General features: G+C 38.7%; 1 protein-coding gene across 1 annotated transcript; it reads right to left on the bottom strand.

The window, feature by feature from the left end:
* Window positions 1–2,950: 2,950 nt before the first annotated feature.
* LOC140227266 (prostaglandin reductase 1-like) lies at window positions 2,951–16,156 on the bottom strand. The gene is made up of 9 exons (XM_072307690.1): window positions 16,048–16,156; window positions 13,786–13,831; window positions 13,131–13,187; window positions 12,189–12,353; window positions 11,265–11,382; window positions 6,906–7,061; window positions 5,260–5,365; window positions 4,383–4,501; window positions 2,951–3,061 (listed from the first exon to the last, which is right to left on the bottom strand). Exons 1-9 carry the CDS (start codon window positions 16,154–16,156, stop codon window positions 2,951–2,953), a joined length of 987 nt encoding a protein of 328 aa, XP_072163791.1.
* Window positions 16,157–18,058: the final 1,902 nt, after the last annotated feature.

The raw sequence follows: 18,058 nt of genomic DNA, 5'->3' as shown, positions 1-18,058 counted from the left end.
TCTGCGTTGATATCAACTTGTCTTCACGTGTATACTTTGGGGTCTCTGAATTAACGCGTCGTGCTCCTTCTGTATCACACCAGAAACTGCCTATTACTGCGGTGCAAAGAGCACTGATGTCAACAAACACAGCACCCATGGTTCACTATACAGCTGTCAGCTCAGTTTACAGGGTTGTACAATACACGTTTCCATTGCTCTGCAGACACAGCGCGTGCATGGGCTCTTTGTGAAAAACGCTTATAGTGAAGCAATTAACATGGACTTTTGACCCGCTATTTTTTTTTGATACAGAAAAGCTTGAATTTAAAATTGTTGTCAGTATCGGCAATTTTTACAGCTTCGCAAGAGTGATAGAACGTGAAGAACAAAGAGGAGAAAATTAAAAAAAAAAGAATGGAAAGGGGGTCTGTTAAAGGACAGTCAACGTTTTGTCTTCCTTTCTGATCTTGAAGTTTTCTCTTATGATAGCGTGATCTTTCATAATAAAAGGTTGCATAGCTTATTCTCTAGCTTGATCAACATAATAAGATATCTTTGAATGAAATCAAGAATGAACTATAAATATACACGTCACAGTTTTGAAATAGTGAACACCAATTTGTTAAAGAACATCCATCGAAATGAATACAATTTGGATGCATTCAGAATTTTGTGAATGGATGCATAACGCCGCGTTTCTAAAGGCGTTTAAGCCGCTCTATAAAAGGAATGATAGTTCTAGTTGAGATGAGGATTCAGAATCTAGGCTGTGATGTTCTAGTAAAATACAGTAAAACTAAATGGTTCTAATATTAAAAAGCATTACCCCCAAAAAAGATAAGAACTTAATCTTCATCCTAACCAAAACTGTGCCATCCCTGTAAAATTAGAAACGACAGTTGTCATAGTTGTCACTCTATAACACTTTACTCACATACACACACACACACACACACACACACACACACACACGCACGCACACACACATACATACAGTGTCACATACACGCACAAGAATACTATACCATTTTTTTAGAGATTTATCCTCTCAGAATGCTTTGCCATTAATTTTTTTTGGCGTGCTATCGAAAACACACAGACACACACATGTAAAAAGCACTCTGCGAAACCTCACACAGTAACTAATTTCGCAGACAAGTACACATCTTACGCACTCGAAATACCGTGCAGACAATAGTTAAGTGTCAATTGATTGTGAGTAAATTGATCTGCGAGATTTAAAAATATGATGATAGTTTAAAGATAAAAACTATCAAATACAGAGATACTTCCACATTGAAACAGACACAGACACCGCAGACGCACACGCACCTACATACGTACACACGCACACACATACACATAGGCTCACGTACACCCACAGACTGGAACGTCTGTGGCGTCCGTCTGTGTCTTTCTTTCTTAGGTGAAAATAAGTCATTTATATGAAAATAGAAAATCGAAACGCACGTGAGGATTGACCAAAACACACTTTATTAAGGTTCTCCTGGCATCGCTGTCCACTGTATGCTTCTGCTTAACAATGATCATTGATGATAACCGAGCAAAACAGCATAATAGTGCAGTGTACTGTGAATGGAGCTGATGGGGAATATTCACAGCCCCTTTGATATTCACGAGCAAATTTGAACCGTATTTACTGTTTAAACACCAATGTCATATCCAGCTGCTTTTCGAGGTCAAAGCAATTCTTTCTTACACTGGCAATCAATTGGCGAATAGACAAAAGTGTTTCAGGATTTCATTTAAACCATTTGAGGTGCTTTGTAATGGACCAAATATTTCTGGCTTGTCTGTCTGTGTCAACCTCCAACGACAAACAGTTACCGACGCAACCTTGGTGTAAATGATGTGGTCATTACATTGATCATCGTCCTTCTTTATTTTGATTACATGAAACTTTGTTTTTCATGTAGCCTTTTCTGTTTCAACCTAGGCCTACTCTTCATAAGCATATCGTTAACCTATCGACCAGTCGATAGTATTCAGAATCTCTCTCTCTCAAAAAAAAAAAAAAAAAATCTCCTCATTTCAGTCTGCGTAATAATGATTTAAGAGCTGATATGCTCACATGTTACAACACATTTGAATTCTTCTCATTTAATATTGATACAGCTTTCTGAAGTTCACGTATTAAGCTGTTCATATTTCTACAATTTTTCTTTTGCTGGTATAGATAGATCAACCCACAGAGACTAGAGAGATACAAAGATGTATGGGAAACAGTTTGAGAGTCTTTTTTGCATAAATTGTGCAAAAGCAATAGATTCTTGATAATTTGGTGTCCCTAAAAGTGAGACTTCCTATTAATTAGACTTATCAGGCTTAATGGTTTACTGCTGCTCATCAGGAAGAAGCTTCTGATTTCTTTCTCGTTAGTACGCAACATGTGCAATAGAGAGTTGTCAAGAAGGAGACAGTCGTGACAGTGGGCCACGTTCCATGGATTGAACGTTGATAAAGAAATAATAATAATAATAATGATAATCATAATCATAATAATAACTATGAATTACTAAATATATTATCATATAAGATATTGAATATTGTGCAGTTTCTATGAGGCATAATACCAATGACCTTTAGCAGATTTCACAGTCTTGCGGCAAAAAAAAAAAAAGAAGAAGAAAAGAATAAAGATAAATATGCTACATTTCACAACAATCAGAATATCGACATTATCCGAAAATATAACTATATAACATTTAAACTGTTTGTAGTGAAGTAAAGAAAAATACCCTCCTTCCTTTCAGTTACGCAATGTAGACAAAAGAGCCAAATAAATAATGATGTAAAGTCATGACGCCATCTCCCAACTTCATTATGATGTTAGAATATTAAGGAAAACTTGCATCACGTAAAACGAGTATAACAATCAATTCAGATATCAATATATTCATAACTGCTACGTTTTAAAAGTGGATTTCAAAGTTGAGGTCTGAGGTCGTCACACTTTGACGACCGCCTTGCCGATGTTTGCTCCCACGAAGAGACCTTGGAACGCCTTGAACATGTTCTCGAAACCCTCGGTCACGTGTTCTCTTACCTTGAGTTTGCCCTGTACACAGAAGACAAAACGATAGAGAATTTGACAGAGTGAGACACCAAGAACAAATCAAGCCAAACCAAAGTAACAGTGTACATTTTGACTGTTGAAATGACAAGTGCCGCATTCACACCATGCTTTTCTTTTCGATCACTGAAATGAAACCCCTCCCCCACCCCCCTTCCAAAAAAAAACAAAAACGCGTATTTCACTAGAACATCAATAGTGTATACAATGTATTTTCAGAACTGAATAAGAGTAAGTCAAACAAGATTAGAAAATAAATGACAATGAAGGGAAAATCCGTTGTTCTTTAACCCCAGATACAGTATGTCTATCTATAAGAGTGTTTCCAAAAATTGAGGATTCCATAAGTTGGATTTAGGAACTTTCTTCCAACCAGTGTAAATGACAAATGAGAAGTGATTAGAAGTGAAAGAATATCAACAAAATGGCTTTGATTCGTGTTTTTTATTTTTTTTTTTTTGCGATTGTCTTTATTTGGGTAAAGTTATTAAAGTTGAAACTTTAAAGTTGAAACTGCTTCAGAGATTATAACCCGAATCAATGTGTTTTGGTAATGGTCCTATAAAGTAGACCTATCTAGCAAATCTACTCTTTTTCAGTCTCTCTCCCTCTCCCCCCCCCCCCCCTCCTCTCTCTCTCTCTCTCTCTCTCCCTCTCCCCCTCCCTCTCCCTCTCTTTCACTTTTCAAAAACCCTCTTTTTTTCTGATAGATTCAACTATAGTTAACTGTACTGCAATGCATTTAAGCAACGTAATTTATGTAGTGGTAAAAGAATGGCTTCTACCTACGTAGAAAAAAAAAAACGAAAGCCGAAATTCATTCTTCTTACCCTCATTCCCTTGTGTGGGGGTTAAAGGGATGGTATAGTTTCGGTTAATATGGTGATTCAGATTTTTAAGTTTTTGTGAGATAATCATTTTATATGATGAAGATCGCAGTTTTGAAATGGCTGAGATATCCAGAAACAAAGAGATCCTAATAAAGGTGGAACCCACCCTTTCTCAGGACCACTTTGGTTTACTTTGTTTTGGGATATCTATGGTATAAGCCATTCTAAAACCGATTTTCATCAAGATAAACTCTTGAGTGCTGTTAGAATTGCATGCTCTTTAATATTTTATATAAGCGGTTTCTAATAATCTTGTAAAAAGTTAAAACCTGAATCCCGATCTCAACCAAAACGATGCAATTCCTTGCAAGGAATACCAGCTCCAGGTAATTCATACTGACTGTCTGCATCAAAGTGCCCCCTATAACAATTTCATGTATAATGAACGATTGCACTCTAGGCTTAATAGCGCTTACTTCTCGTATCCAGGTCGAGAGATAACCGAGTCCTTCCGGGTAGCGAGGCCTGTTCTCGTAGACGACAAATCCCTCCATCTTCAGCTGATCGTACACCATCTTGGAGAAGAACGGCGGCACTAAATGAAATAGAATGGAAGGCGTGATATTAAGATCACGGTTTGGAAAAAACAAACAAACAAACAAACAGACAAAGCAGAGATAGAATGGAGATGACGACACACATACGACAATACATACACTCACGTACATAACTATGGCATGAGCATGTAACATTATCTAAACAAACATACAGGCACAAATAGGCCTACAGTGCACTCCCGTTATAACGAACACGATTATGACGAAATTCCGGCTACAACGAAGTAAAAATTCAGGTCGCATCATTATCCGCTCTAAGTTATTTTAATTATTTGTTCAGTTATAACCAAATTTAGATATAATGAAAGGAGAATGCCGGGAGTCCATTGTATGCACTTGCACACTCATGAATGGTAAATATTATAGCAGAATATCTAAGCAAGGATACTGGTTGTAAAATAGACATTAAAAATCACTATGGTAATGTAGTGAAATATGTGCAATCATTAAAGCAATTCTTAATACTATTCCATTATCATGACAGAACAGAAATAGAGAAGTGATCACTGATTTTTTTTCCCATTTTTTTTAAAGGTAATAGTTCATTTTTCTGGTAATAGTTCAAACGAAGTGAGCCACGTGATTTATCGAATTTGAACTGTATCACTGAGGTCATGATTACATTGAGGTTCTCATTCATGAATATAGGTACAATAGCCATTGTCTAGCATGTTTGCTTTTATTCATTTTGGCATATGATTATGGTTATGTCATATTTTGAAATAACATTACTTACACTTTTCAGGGTCCTTTTGGTTGTAGATGGAAATGTTACCACAGACGGATATGCGACCGAATTTATTCATGTTCATGATGACTGTCCAGGAAAACATACCGCCGACCTATTATAAATAGGACGTAATGAAGAAAGAAATTGGGGGAGGGGCGAAATAAAGAAACATTATAGCTTATACAATATGAGAATAGATGACTGATGGGTCCTAATATACCAAAGTCAACCAACGGTGGATGCTACATACTGAAAATCCATGACAAACAGAAGTTGTTTAACATTAAGTAGGGATGTCATCCTTAGCTTTACATGTCCATTCAAAACTATTTCTTGACAAAACACAATAGCCTTTGAAAATTCTTCAATCTTCTCCCTCATGTTTTACTGAGTGAGTAGATGATTAACCATGCTGGCGCTCTTCGACGTTTTTATTTAAAGCAACCGTTAAGGACCCGTGAATCTAGTAAAAATGTGGTTCACAATAATGAGATGCTCTATTATACGTTACTTGCAACTGATTGACAAATTGCCCAACATCGACGTAAATAAGCACTGAATTGATCAGTGTTTTAGTAGTAGCCATGATAAAAAATCATGGGCGTACATACTCGAGCAGGATTCGAACCCACGACCTCCTGATCACCGGACAGGCGTCATCTCCACTAGACCACCGAGCTTTCGCCCGACAGCAAGTGTTGGTTCTAATCCTTATAGCATGCAGCGGGTACTGCTTTGTTATTCAAATTCATGAAATTCTTCCGTCGAGATGTTTTCATTGCAACTGATTGACAAATTGCCCATCCTGCTCGAGTATGTACGCCCATGATTTTTTTTTTTTTTTATCATGGCTACTACTAAAACACTGATCAATTCAGTGCTTATTTACGTCGATGTTGGGCAATTTGTCAATCAGTTGCAATGAAAACATCTCGACGGAAGAATTTCATGAATTTGAATAACAAAGCAGTACCCGCTGCATGCTATAAGGATTAGAACCAACACTTGCTGTCGGGCGAAAGCTCGGTGGTCTAGTGGAGATGACGCCTGTCCGGTGATCAGGAGGTCGTGGGTTCGAATCCTGCTCGAGTATGTACGCCCATGATTTTTTATCATGGCTACTACTAAAACACTGATCAATTCAGTGCTTATTTACGTCGATGTTGGGCAATTTGTCAATCAGTTGCAATGAAAACATCTCGACGGAAGAATTTCATGAATTTGAATAACAAAGCAGTACCCGCTGCATGCTATAAGGATTAGAACCAACACTTGCTGTCGGGCGAAAGCTCGGTGGTCTAGTGGAGATGACGCCTGTCCGGTGATCAGGAGGTCGTGGGTTCGAATCCTGCTCGAGTATGTACGCCCATGATTTTTTATCATGGCTACTACTAAAACACTGATCAATTCAGTGCTTATTTACGTCGATGTTGGGCAATTTGTCAATCAGTTGCAATGAAAACATCTCGACGGAAGAATTTCATGAATTTGAATATACGTTACTTGTACTGATGAAAACTTTCATGGTGGTGATTTTAATCCTTAATCCACATTTTGCAACTACGTTAAAGCCTTAAAACGGACTTGGCTAGATGCTATCTGAGATCTAAAAGCTTCCTTTAATAAGTAATCTTACAAGCAGATCAACTTACATTGTCGAAGTAAATGTCGATGCCTTCGGGAGCCAACTCTTTGATTTTCGCATCGAGGTCAGTGACCTTCTTGTAGTTGAAGACCTTGTCGTACCCAATCTCCTTCAGATACTCCAGTTTCTCGTCACTTCCCGCCGAGCCAATCACCTTGCAGCCCTGATTAAAAAGGAGGGATACGGAGATTGACGAATATACCCAGTAAGATAATGACAACACCAATAATTCGGGTATTTTGTTTGAATTTATAGGGAGTAGAATGAGGAGGAAAGGGAAGGGGAAGATGCAATGCCCTAATCACCTGTAATGTTCCATTTCATTTTTTGTCAATTCACGTCGATGCAATATTTCCTTTGCGCCGTTGAGGGCGCATTTTCTCAAAGCAGCGCCATAAAGTACCTGGGTTCAGTCCACTGATCTCCCCTCTAATTGGATGTGCGGACGTGCAGTGATTGGCCTATTCCGCGCGGAAGTCACCGGAAGTTGTACAGTCGCCATGTCTGTTCCCCCAAAAGCGAATCCGGAGACGGAGCAAAGTACACGCTAATCACGCCGATCTGTACCGTGAATTCCTTATTTTACTTCATTTACTCCATTTTTCAAGTGGATGTGTCATGTAATGAGATCAAAATCCATGTTTTACAATGTAATTGCTGATTGGTATATAAAAGAAATATAGACTGCTTTGATATTCGAGTCATGGCTGATTTTATAGGCTCGCGGGGATCTCAGAGCCATGCTATGACCCGCGGCGCTTGCGCGCCTTGGGTCATAGCATGGTTCTGAGATCCCCGCGAGCCTATAAAATCAGTCATGACTCTCATAGCCGTCTATATTTCTGTATTATATATGTGTAAGGGTAATAGAAGGCAAAGTTTTGACCAGTGCAAGTCATTACCACTAGTTTCCAATGTAAATCCTTTACATAGAATTAATATGCAATACATCAGTTTTACGCAATAATGCCTGTTTTTTGCCTCTGCATTATATCTTGCCTTGCATGAAATGTTTGTCATGCATTGTCCTGCAGGTTGGTTCCTGTAAAATTGCAATAATACATCTATGTGCCTTCAAAAAATAAGGGATATGAGTCATAGAACAATGAACAGAACAATTTGGAAGTTCTGTACTATGATTAATGTGACTATACCTTATGCATTTCATTGTCTTCATTCATGGGTGCTTTAGATTCAGTGTACCAATGAGGAGTTAAGGATTTACATTCATATTTTGAAAGTTCATGTGGTAGGGAGGTGTTAGTTGGAAATGTTATCATCTTGGATTTGTCATCTTGGGGTGTAATGATTATGTTGATTTTACATACATGCAATTCAAGTGATTTTTAACCTTCTGTTCAATCAAAGACCTCAGTGGAAATGTGAAAAGTATTACACAGAAATTCAATTTGAAGCTTATTCACATTTTAATGCTCTGGGTACTTACAAGCTTATTTCTCTGAGGTCCTTAATTGAAAATCATTGTCATGATTGTTGCGGTTGGAAATAGATTCTGTTTGTTTTATGGAAGATGGCGAAAATTCATAAGAAATTGCGACATAAATGAAAATCTGTTTCAAAATTTTATGTTGAAAATTGTTTTGTTTCAGTCAAAATTTGAATAAAAAAAAAAAACTAGAAATGTCGCTTTGGCGACTGGTATGCCTCCGCCATAATGCATGACTTTCCCAATAGGTCTAGATAGTACATGTGGACAATGTGTGATTACATTTTCACAAAATTGGCAAAATATTGAAATGACAAGTTTGTCACAAATGTGTTGAATGTTCACCTTCCTTGACCTAGGTTTAATTGGATGAATAGGAGAGCATGTATCTAGGGATTTAAGGACTTTAACTTGACTTTGACCCATTCATACATTTAGGCATTGAGTAATTTTCAAGGTACAGGTGTGGAGAAAAAGTGCAATTTCTGAATTGAATAGTAAATTGTTACCATTTTCATCTGGCCCTTGACCCTAAAATTCATAAGATAATCACTTTAAGGTAGAACATGCATAATATGTACTAAGTTTCAAGATAACTTGAGCCACTTCGAGATATGGAGGAAAAAGTTAGTTCAGCACTTTCACTTGATCTTTGACCTTTTGACCTTTGAGGCAAAAAAAGAAGAAGAAAAAAAAACTTTCCAGAGAATTTCTATTAGGTTACACATGCATACACCAAGTGTAAAAAAATAATAACCCTGCTGGCATTGCATAAATATGAGGGAAATAGTAAAATTTTGAAGTGTTGCACTTGACCTTTGACCCCTGACCTTTGACCCCATGAACCCTACATTCTCTAGATAATCACTTCCAGTCAGTACATGTGTATACTATGTTCCATGAAGATACCTTGAACAATTTTCCAAGGCACGGAGAAATAAAAGAAGTTTTGATATTTTCACTTGACCTTTTGACCTTTGACCTTTGACCTCATGACCCAAACTTTCACCAGAGAATCTTAATTGGGTAATACATGTATACACTAAGTTTCAAAAAAATATCTTCAGGCATTCAATAGATATGGCGAAAATAGTGAAATTTCATGTATTTGACCCTGACCTTTTGACCTTTGACCTTTGACCTCATGACGCAAACTTTCACCAGAGAATTTTAATTGGGTAATACATGTATACACTAAGTTTCAAGAAAATATCTTCAGGCATTCAATAGATATGGTGGAAAAAGTGAAATTTTATGTATTTGACCTTGACCTTTTGACCTTTGACCTTGAGCATGTGCACCCAAAAGTTGATAGGCACAACTTCACCCCCTAATACACATACATGCCAAGTTTCATTAGGATACCTCAACAGGTTTTGATAGTTACCTTGTCCACAAAATTCATTACGGACGGACGGAAGGACGGACGGACGGACGGAAGGACGGACGGACGGACGGAAGGACGGACGGACGGAAGGACGGACGGACGGACGGACGGACAACCCGAAAACATAATGCCTCCGGCACCACTTCGTGGCGGAGGCATAAAAAAGGCAGTCTTTGCCAGAAGTGTTCACTGTATGGTTATATGAATGTTTAATTATGCTTTTACAAAAAAGAGTGACTAAAACGAAACTGTAAACAGTTTGTTTTGGGAAAGGGAGGGTTAGGGAGAGAGGTAGAGAAAGAAAGAGAGTGGGGGTTGGGTGGGAGGGAAGAAAGGTAGAGATTGATTGGGGACGAAAGAGTTTGAAGTGGATGAGAGAGGGATAGGGGAGAGAGAGAGAAGAAAGAGCGATGAGGCTGGGGAAGAAGAGGGAGTGATATGGAATAAGGAGAGAAGAGAGAGATAGATATTGAAAGGGATATACATGTATTAATCTGAAGAAAGGAAGACGGATGGAGAGTGAGAAGATGACTAAAAAAAAACCCAACAGTATATTTACGTGAAAAAAGAGCAATCGACCGCACGAGATAGAGATATGCGATGATGGGGAGAAAACAGAAAAGATCTACAGAGAGTAAAAAGAAAAGTAGAGTAAATATGTAAATATGGATTTGAGAAGAGATGGGAGGGATAGATTGAATGTTTTCCAACGTTGTTATATTTTATTTTCCATGAAGATTTCAGAGAGTTTGCAGGCAGCTCCGTCACAACATGTCCAGTGTATGTATGTCAGCAACGAGGTCGCGCTCTTCTTGGGGGAACAAACATGGCGGACAATAGAACGCAGCGGCTTCCAATCAACGGACCGCTCCGCACATCCAGTTAGAGGGGAGATCAGTGGTTCAGTCATGTCAGTGGTGCGTTCGGCAGATCCTCAATGGAACCCAATAATTGAGCGCGTTTCGAGAGACTTGATTTCACTTTGAATTTTTATTTTCAAACGGTGAGTCAAGTAAAAAAAAATAAATAAATAAATAAATAAATATTAAGGAAATGCTATAGGTTGACCACTCAATTTCTTTTTTCAAAATAAATGTTACAAACACATTGGATCAACGAAAAAATTTAAATGGCCAAGGGAAGTTTGCGGTTTATCCATAGTACATTGAATTAATGCACTGGGAAGTTTACGTTAGTTGCAGGCATTATATTACTATGTGAAGTCATTGCACCAATGGGGACTTCCGGACTCATACGAGAGACAATGCTTCCATGTCATATCATATTTAGATTGCAGAAGTTTATCAATCGCACTTGGTTTGCCAGCAAGGTATTGAGTAGTTATACCATGAAGACAGTGCAAGGGACTGATTCACTCAAAGTTTCAGACATCTTTACTGTTACGTACGACGATGCTCTATTTTACCAGTCCTATACACCCAGACGCTACACTAAGGTATTGAGATTTGAATACCACTGCAGGAAGTGTCACATGACCATAAAAACAAACAAAGCAAAAATCATGTACTTACCTTGATCTTCGCGATTTGCCCTACAACGTTCCCTACTGCTCCAGCCGCGCCGCTCACGAAGACCGTCTCTCCTGGTTTTGGCTTGCACACGTCGATAAAACCAAAGTAAGCCGACAAGCTATTGGAGAAAGCACACGTTATACGCTCTGTCACTATCATTCTAAAAGGAGCGAGAGTTTTGTGATGTTCTAAACCTTCCCATAATGGATCCTGTTAATTGTTGTTTTGGAGACACTGTGATTCTGCATAGATTTGAAATATGGTATTCTCGCCTTTCTAAAACAATGGGCTCGGTGTGTGACGAAAAAAACAATCTCGTCTGACATTCTGGTTTTGTCAACAAACCAAATCTAAGCTAATTAAATTGATTGTCATCAATTGCAGTGTCAGTAGTACTACTAGAATTCATTTTAGCTACCACAATTTCTTTCACATAGTTCTGATTCATCCTGTACTTTATGTAATTACAGTTGTGTTGGAATGGAATCTTCGTTGTGTATGACACGCATAGCAAGTATAATAATGTTTCGAACTGTCAACAAGTCATTTCGTCCCTTTTATGGCTTATATTAAATATTTATGAATTCACTCCAGTTTTCATGTCCATTTTCTTGGATCTGCACGTAAAAGTCACACTCAGCGCTAAATACACGTATAAGCCAGAAGCAAGAGGCACTTACTTCACCCCATTGCCGACGGGGCCTGGAGGGTCATATTAATAATCTTATAAAGATTTCCGAATTTTGTAGAAAACTGATTAAGTCGGGCACGCACGTGCACATAATTTTTTAGATATGATTAGAAACATCAAAATAAAGAAGAGTTAGAGTGGAGAGGGGGAGACAAAGCAACGAGGAGATTATTGAAGTATCAAAATATTGAACAATTATAATAATAATGAAGTCAAGGCGGGATTATTCTTACCCAGGCATCCCGACGGTGCCGACTGCGTAGGATCTAGGGGCCCCGTCTGGCATCTGTGGCATTTTGGTCAAGTTTTTACAGTCGTTAATCGAATGTGTTGTCCAGCCGCAAAACGGCAACGTCCATGTTCCAACTGGATAGTCCTTGTTGCGACTCTCAACGACCCTATTAAGAGAAAAGAAAGGAAAGCTTTGAATTGGCAAATTAGTGTGTAGAAAACAAACATCTGAACTACACGAAACACAACATAGTATACAAAATATGATAGGTCTTTTTCTTTCTTTTTCATTACAACTGAATGGCAAATTAACATTGCCCTACATCGATGTAAATAGCACTGAATTAATCAGTGTTTAAGTAGCCATGACAAAAGAAATCATGGGCATACATACTCGAGCAGGATTCGAACCAACGACCTCCCGATCTCCGGACTGGAGTCATATCCTTTAGACCATCGAACTCCCGCTCGACAGCCACTGCTGGTTCTAATCCTGATAGCATGCAGCGGGTACTGCTTATAACTTATGAAAATTTTGCTGGATTTTATTTTTCTATTGCAACTGATTGACAAATTGCTCTACATCGACGTAAACAAAATCTTTTCTTCTTTTACAAAAAGGGAATAATATAAGCCTGAACATCATTGTTTCAAGAACGAGAAGGGATTGGAGGTGCGAAGCTTCATCCCGTTGAAATGGTTCTTGGTAGATTTTTTTTTTCTTATTTATCCGGGTACAATGAAATTTCGACATCTTTTTCTGTAGCTTTCGGCTGATATTCCTGTAGAATGATACAAATGTTTTTATGTTTACTTTTTCCACAAAGACACAAACAAAATATAAATCCGGTAATTGATGTAGTTAAAGACTGTCATACTGGTATAAATATCTCAGTTGAATTAGCATTTCCGGCTTAATGTTGTCATCAGAATATTAAACTTACTTAGCAACCTGCTCTCCCATGATAACCGATCCCAGTTCTAGAGTCTTATTCAGCGATCTGTAAAACAAAACAAAATATATTATATTATAGTAAGTCATTTCTGCAATTAGCGTTACCACAATGACGTGTCATGGTTTCGCAGCAACACATTTGATATTCAATTGCACCACAGCTTCCTTTTGTTCAACAACACAATACTTCTAATTAGTATTTGCACAGTGGATAAAAAACATTGTATACATCATTTACCACATGGGAACAGCTGAAGTAAAAACAATGAGAAGTTAAAAAAAAAAACCCGGAAAATGCATGTCATTTGCAGAGTTTGGTCTAAAACTTACTACGACCAGTGCAGACAAAAAACAAAAAAAAAAAAATGAGCGCGTAATCTTTTATTTTTTCAAGCATACCAGTATACATCACCTTTGCAAGTCCAGAAAATGACACCTATCATGCCTGAAATTACATCTGTCAAGTTTCGTTTTCATGATCACTTGAACTGTCAACAGCATTAAAGATAAAAGCACTATAAAAATACGAAATAAATACGAAATCAAAGGATTGGACAAATTGCAAGATTTTCATTTTTTTTCCATTTTTATTTTCAGTAATCAGTTGACAATCTAACAAGGGACTATAACATAGGCCTTAATACCTCATATATGGATCCACTGTCAGGAATTCAGCCTCCAAGAGTACCTCTGAGAATCAACAACATCAATAAAATAATATCAACACACGCACAATCATGATTAGTAACGGGTTGCCACAGCACAACTTAACTTCTGGATTTCAATCTTTACAAATTCGCAGAGGCGAACGTAAACACAACCAAGCATATACGCATCGCACTTGGTCATACTTTCCTTCCACACAGTCTAGACAACCTTGCTGTCCGCCCCGCCACTTTCCCTCCATTTCTACCAGCTTGGTTCCGTGACCTACTGTAGCATACATTTTGTACCACACGCACCACCTTCCTTCCACCACCTTACTAATGTTTTCCCCATCTCCTGTTGCAGATAATGATTCAATTTGAAAAGCTGTTTGCTGTCTGTTTGGCATGAAAGAGCTCTCCGTTATCTAAAGCCATCTAAATAAGATGTCATCAATGTGACTGTTATTCATTGCAACCCCAATAAAGAGGTTGCCTTGAATTTAACATTGTCTGACACTTCCCTGACATGGCAGAAACCTATGACAACAGAGATTTCATTTGATTAAAGAAAGAGAAATGAAAGGGCCAAGATAAACTTAAATATAAAGCATGTTACAAGGTATTCGGGGTTATAAACATGTACGCATTATAATGCACGATATAGTCAGATTAATCTGTTCGGATCGCATCAAATCAACTCCATAGAGTCATCCACTGTATATCCCTGACCGTCGAAATCGATAACTCACTAAGATGATCATTCATCCATCATACACACACATGTACTTTGATTATTGGGGCTCTATGGCACAGTGGATAAGACTATCGACTCCCGATCGGAGGACCCGAGTTCGAATCCGAGTTCGAATCCCTCCCAGTGCTTACGTCTTTGGACAAGATGTTTTTACCGGGTGCACGTCACGAGACCGACACCCACGAGTCATACAGCCCACAAGTCATACAGCTCACAAGTCATACAGCCCACTAGTTATACAGCCCACGAGTTCGACACTGAGTAAATAAAGCCCACGAGTTCGACATCAAGTAAAATAAGCCCACGAGTTATACAGCACATGAGTTCGACACATCGGTTGTCCAATTTTCCTCAAACTTTCACTGATGTGTTCTACTAATATTGCTGCATTCTCTCAATCCTTATGTTAATGAAGGTGAACTTGTCCTTTAAGCACTGAATTGATTAGTGTCTTAGTAGTCGATGCAGGGCAATTTGTTAACCAGTTGCAATGAAAACATCTCGACGGAAGAATTTCATGAATTTAAATACATAGTTCTTGTCCTCTATTATTTTTTCATACTTTTTTTTTTTTTTGGGGGGGGGGGTTCCCATGAAGAGGACAACATATCTATTAAAAAAGTGGATATTGGGAGCAATGTCGCTCCCCGAATAGCGTGAGAGAACTGCCTGCTTAAAGCTACACGTGTAGAAATACATACTTAATGACGTTGATATGTAGATGGTGCTGTTCAATTAGTTACAATCTCTCGTTTGACAGCGTGACGAAATTGCACCCGCCAGTATGTAATTTTCCCCTTAATGGAACACCCTGTACAGGTACATATTTGTAATTGACATGTAGATAGCGCTGTTCATCCTGTCGGTCTCGTGAGCCTTATTTGCCTAATGTCGGTCTCGTGGGCTTTCTTTGACTAGTGTCGGTCTCGTGAGCTTTCTTTGCCTAGTGTCGGTCTCGTGGGCTTTCTTTGCCCAGTGTCGGTCTCGTGAGCCTCTTTTGCGTTATACTGTCGGTCCCGTGAACCTTTATAGTGTAGTGTCCGTCTCGTGGGCTTTCTTTGCTTAGTGTCGGTCTCGTGAGCCTTTTGTGTGTAGTGTCGAACTCATGGGCTGTATAACTCGTGAGCCGTATAACTCATGGGCTGTATGACTCATGGACCTATTTTTGACGTCGGTCTGGTGGACCGTATGACTCGTGGGTGTCGGTCACGTGGGATGATCCCGATTTTACCCACTATATCCCTCTCGACCCAGGTGTACAAATGGGTACCTGACAACGCTAGGGTAATCATGATAGCAGGGCCCTATGGTAGAACAGTGGCAACACTGAAGAGGCTATACCCTGGGTAAATAAGACCTTATTATCATATTTTCATTATTAATGTAATGAAAACATGATACATCCCCCCCCCCCAACACACACACCATGATAGACAAATCATTCTCACACTTACACACGATTTACACAAACACACATACAGACACACAAATAATGCATTATATACCTCCATCCTTGAGAGGTGGGATTTCAAACTCCTCCAGGCGGACATCGCCATCCTTCGGGTGACCCTCGAAGTACTTGACGAGGACCCATCTCCTTCCCGTGCGAGGCATTGTGGCAGACAGGTGCAAAAGGAACAACCGAGAAATAGAGCGACTGGTGAAGCTGCGAGCTCGTGTTTAGAACTACAGCAAAAATCGACTTATCTGCCCTATTTATACACTTGAGGGATCATCGTTTGGGTGCAATTTTCTGCACAGATACCCTATAGTTGTAGCTGTTATTGCTGTCCCAGGGTATGCAAGGTTAAAGTCCTACATGAGTACAAAGGGGGAAAAGGTGTGCGTGTGGGAAAGGAAAAAAAAATCTATATATATACAGAGAAGGAGAAAGAGAAGGAAATAGAGAGCGAATTGATGGTAGAAAGGAAAATACAAGGTGGACAGTGAGTGCTAGTTTTTGCTACATCGGCAAATTTTACGTAGCCCTTACGTTGAGACTGTCAAACCACTAAGAAAAGACTCCTGCTCATAACCTGTCTGTTTTCATAATTGATTTTTTTTTTCAAACATCTTGTTTTCTCTTTCTTTTCACAGTAGGGATGAGTGAGCTGAAATTCCGTTTCATGAAATATAAATGGAAGAATATCAAGGCATTCACCTTATCGGGTGCAAAATCAACCTTATCCAAACTACGAAGGGGAATGTCCCCGAGAGAAAATCTGAAAGTTTTAGGTGCCTTTGAAAAGGCAGCGTAATGTAATCTACGTGTATTTTTTCCGTGTTTCTTATTATGTTTTTTGTTTTCCTTGAACTTATATCGACGACAAAAATGAAATATTGCAAACAAAATTTCATTTACGTTAAATATGGTGGATTAGTTTGTAATTGTTGTTTACATTTTCTTTTGAGGAGCAAAAGAGAAATAGTTGATATTAATCTGGGCTCATTTCAAATCGCTTATTACAACTTTCAGAACCCTTTTCTCTTACTCGATCCATATTTGATACTTTCAAGTTGTTAATTCCGGGCCAGATTCCAATTTTGAGGTATCGAACGTAAGCATAACGTCATATTTGCTAACAGTCGGTGGCAACCGAACTTCAGACTCCCACGGCAGGACGTAGGCTTTACGTCTTGTTTACACACATGCACCATATAGCAGTGTATAGTGACCTAAATCATTATAGTTCACGACCAGTTTTCTCTGGTTATCACAATACAGAACGTAGTCATAACGTTGTATTGACACAGTGAGGAAGTGTCTGGTTTATTCGTTACACAGCAGAATATTGATACAAAACTAGATCACGAGAGTCGATGGGTAATTTCCTCTGATACTGTGTCTTGCATCAACTTAGTTGTTAAATAAGTAGCAGGTAGGCCCTGCAAAAAAATGTCACGTAACCATTATAGTTAATATGTTGACAGATTTCATTTGTCCAAATAGGCTTATGCGTATGGGCACTGATAGATTTGCAGATCTCTGCCTTTGCAATAGCCTTCTCCGTCTTTTGTTTTATTTTTGTGCGTTTTTAATGGGTGGTAAATTATGTCATTATGACGTGAACTGCTGAACTCGATCCTTGTGTTCACCGACCGTACCTCTAAAATGACAGATTTAGAGTTGATCCACGAAGAGTTGAATTATCAGGAACTTTCAATTTCTGACAATTCATTCATTTCTGGCAATTCATGATTTTACTTTTCTGTCAGAGTGTCACCCAGATTTCTCTTCCGGAGAATGTTTGTTTTCTCTGAACAAAGAGTTTGTCTCTTTCATCTCTTCCATAGCCTCCTAGTCTCCCCCTTCTTTTCGTTTCTCAGTCTATTCATTTTCCCGTCTTTATCCCCTCCTCCACCATGTCCACCACCTGACCACTTCCCCTCTTCCTAATTCGCCCTCTATTCCTTTCCTATAACCCTGCATCGTACTCCTTGTCCGCCTACTTCTTCCTTCGCATCCTCTTTCAATTCATTCTATTTCTTTTGCTCTGGCTACTAATTCTATGATAT

Source organism: Diadema setosum, chromosome 4 (genome assembly GCF_964275005.1).
Source record: "Diadema setosum chromosome 4, eeDiaSeto1, whole genome shotgun sequence".
In the NCBI taxonomy this organism is placed as follows: domain Eukaryota; kingdom Metazoa; phylum Echinodermata; class Echinoidea; order Diadematoida; family Diadematidae; genus Diadema; species Diadema setosum.
The sequence above is the reverse complement of the archived record's forward strand: the minus strand, read 5'-3'. Positions and strand labels throughout refer to the sequence as shown.

Coding starts and splice junctions, on each gene's coding strand:
- LOC140227266 (XM_072307690.1), bottom strand. CDS start 16,156: ATGCCTCGCACGGGAAGGAGATGGGTCCTCGTCAAGTACTTCGAGGGT. Junction 12,354..13,130: donor ATGGGAGAGCAGGTTGCTAA/GTAAGTTTAATA, acceptor TTCTCTTAATAG/GGTCGTTGAGAGTCGCAACA. Junction 7,062..11,264: donor GGCAAATCGCGAAGATCAAG/GTAAGTACATGA, acceptor CTTTTTAATCAG/GGCTGCAAGGTGATTGGCTC.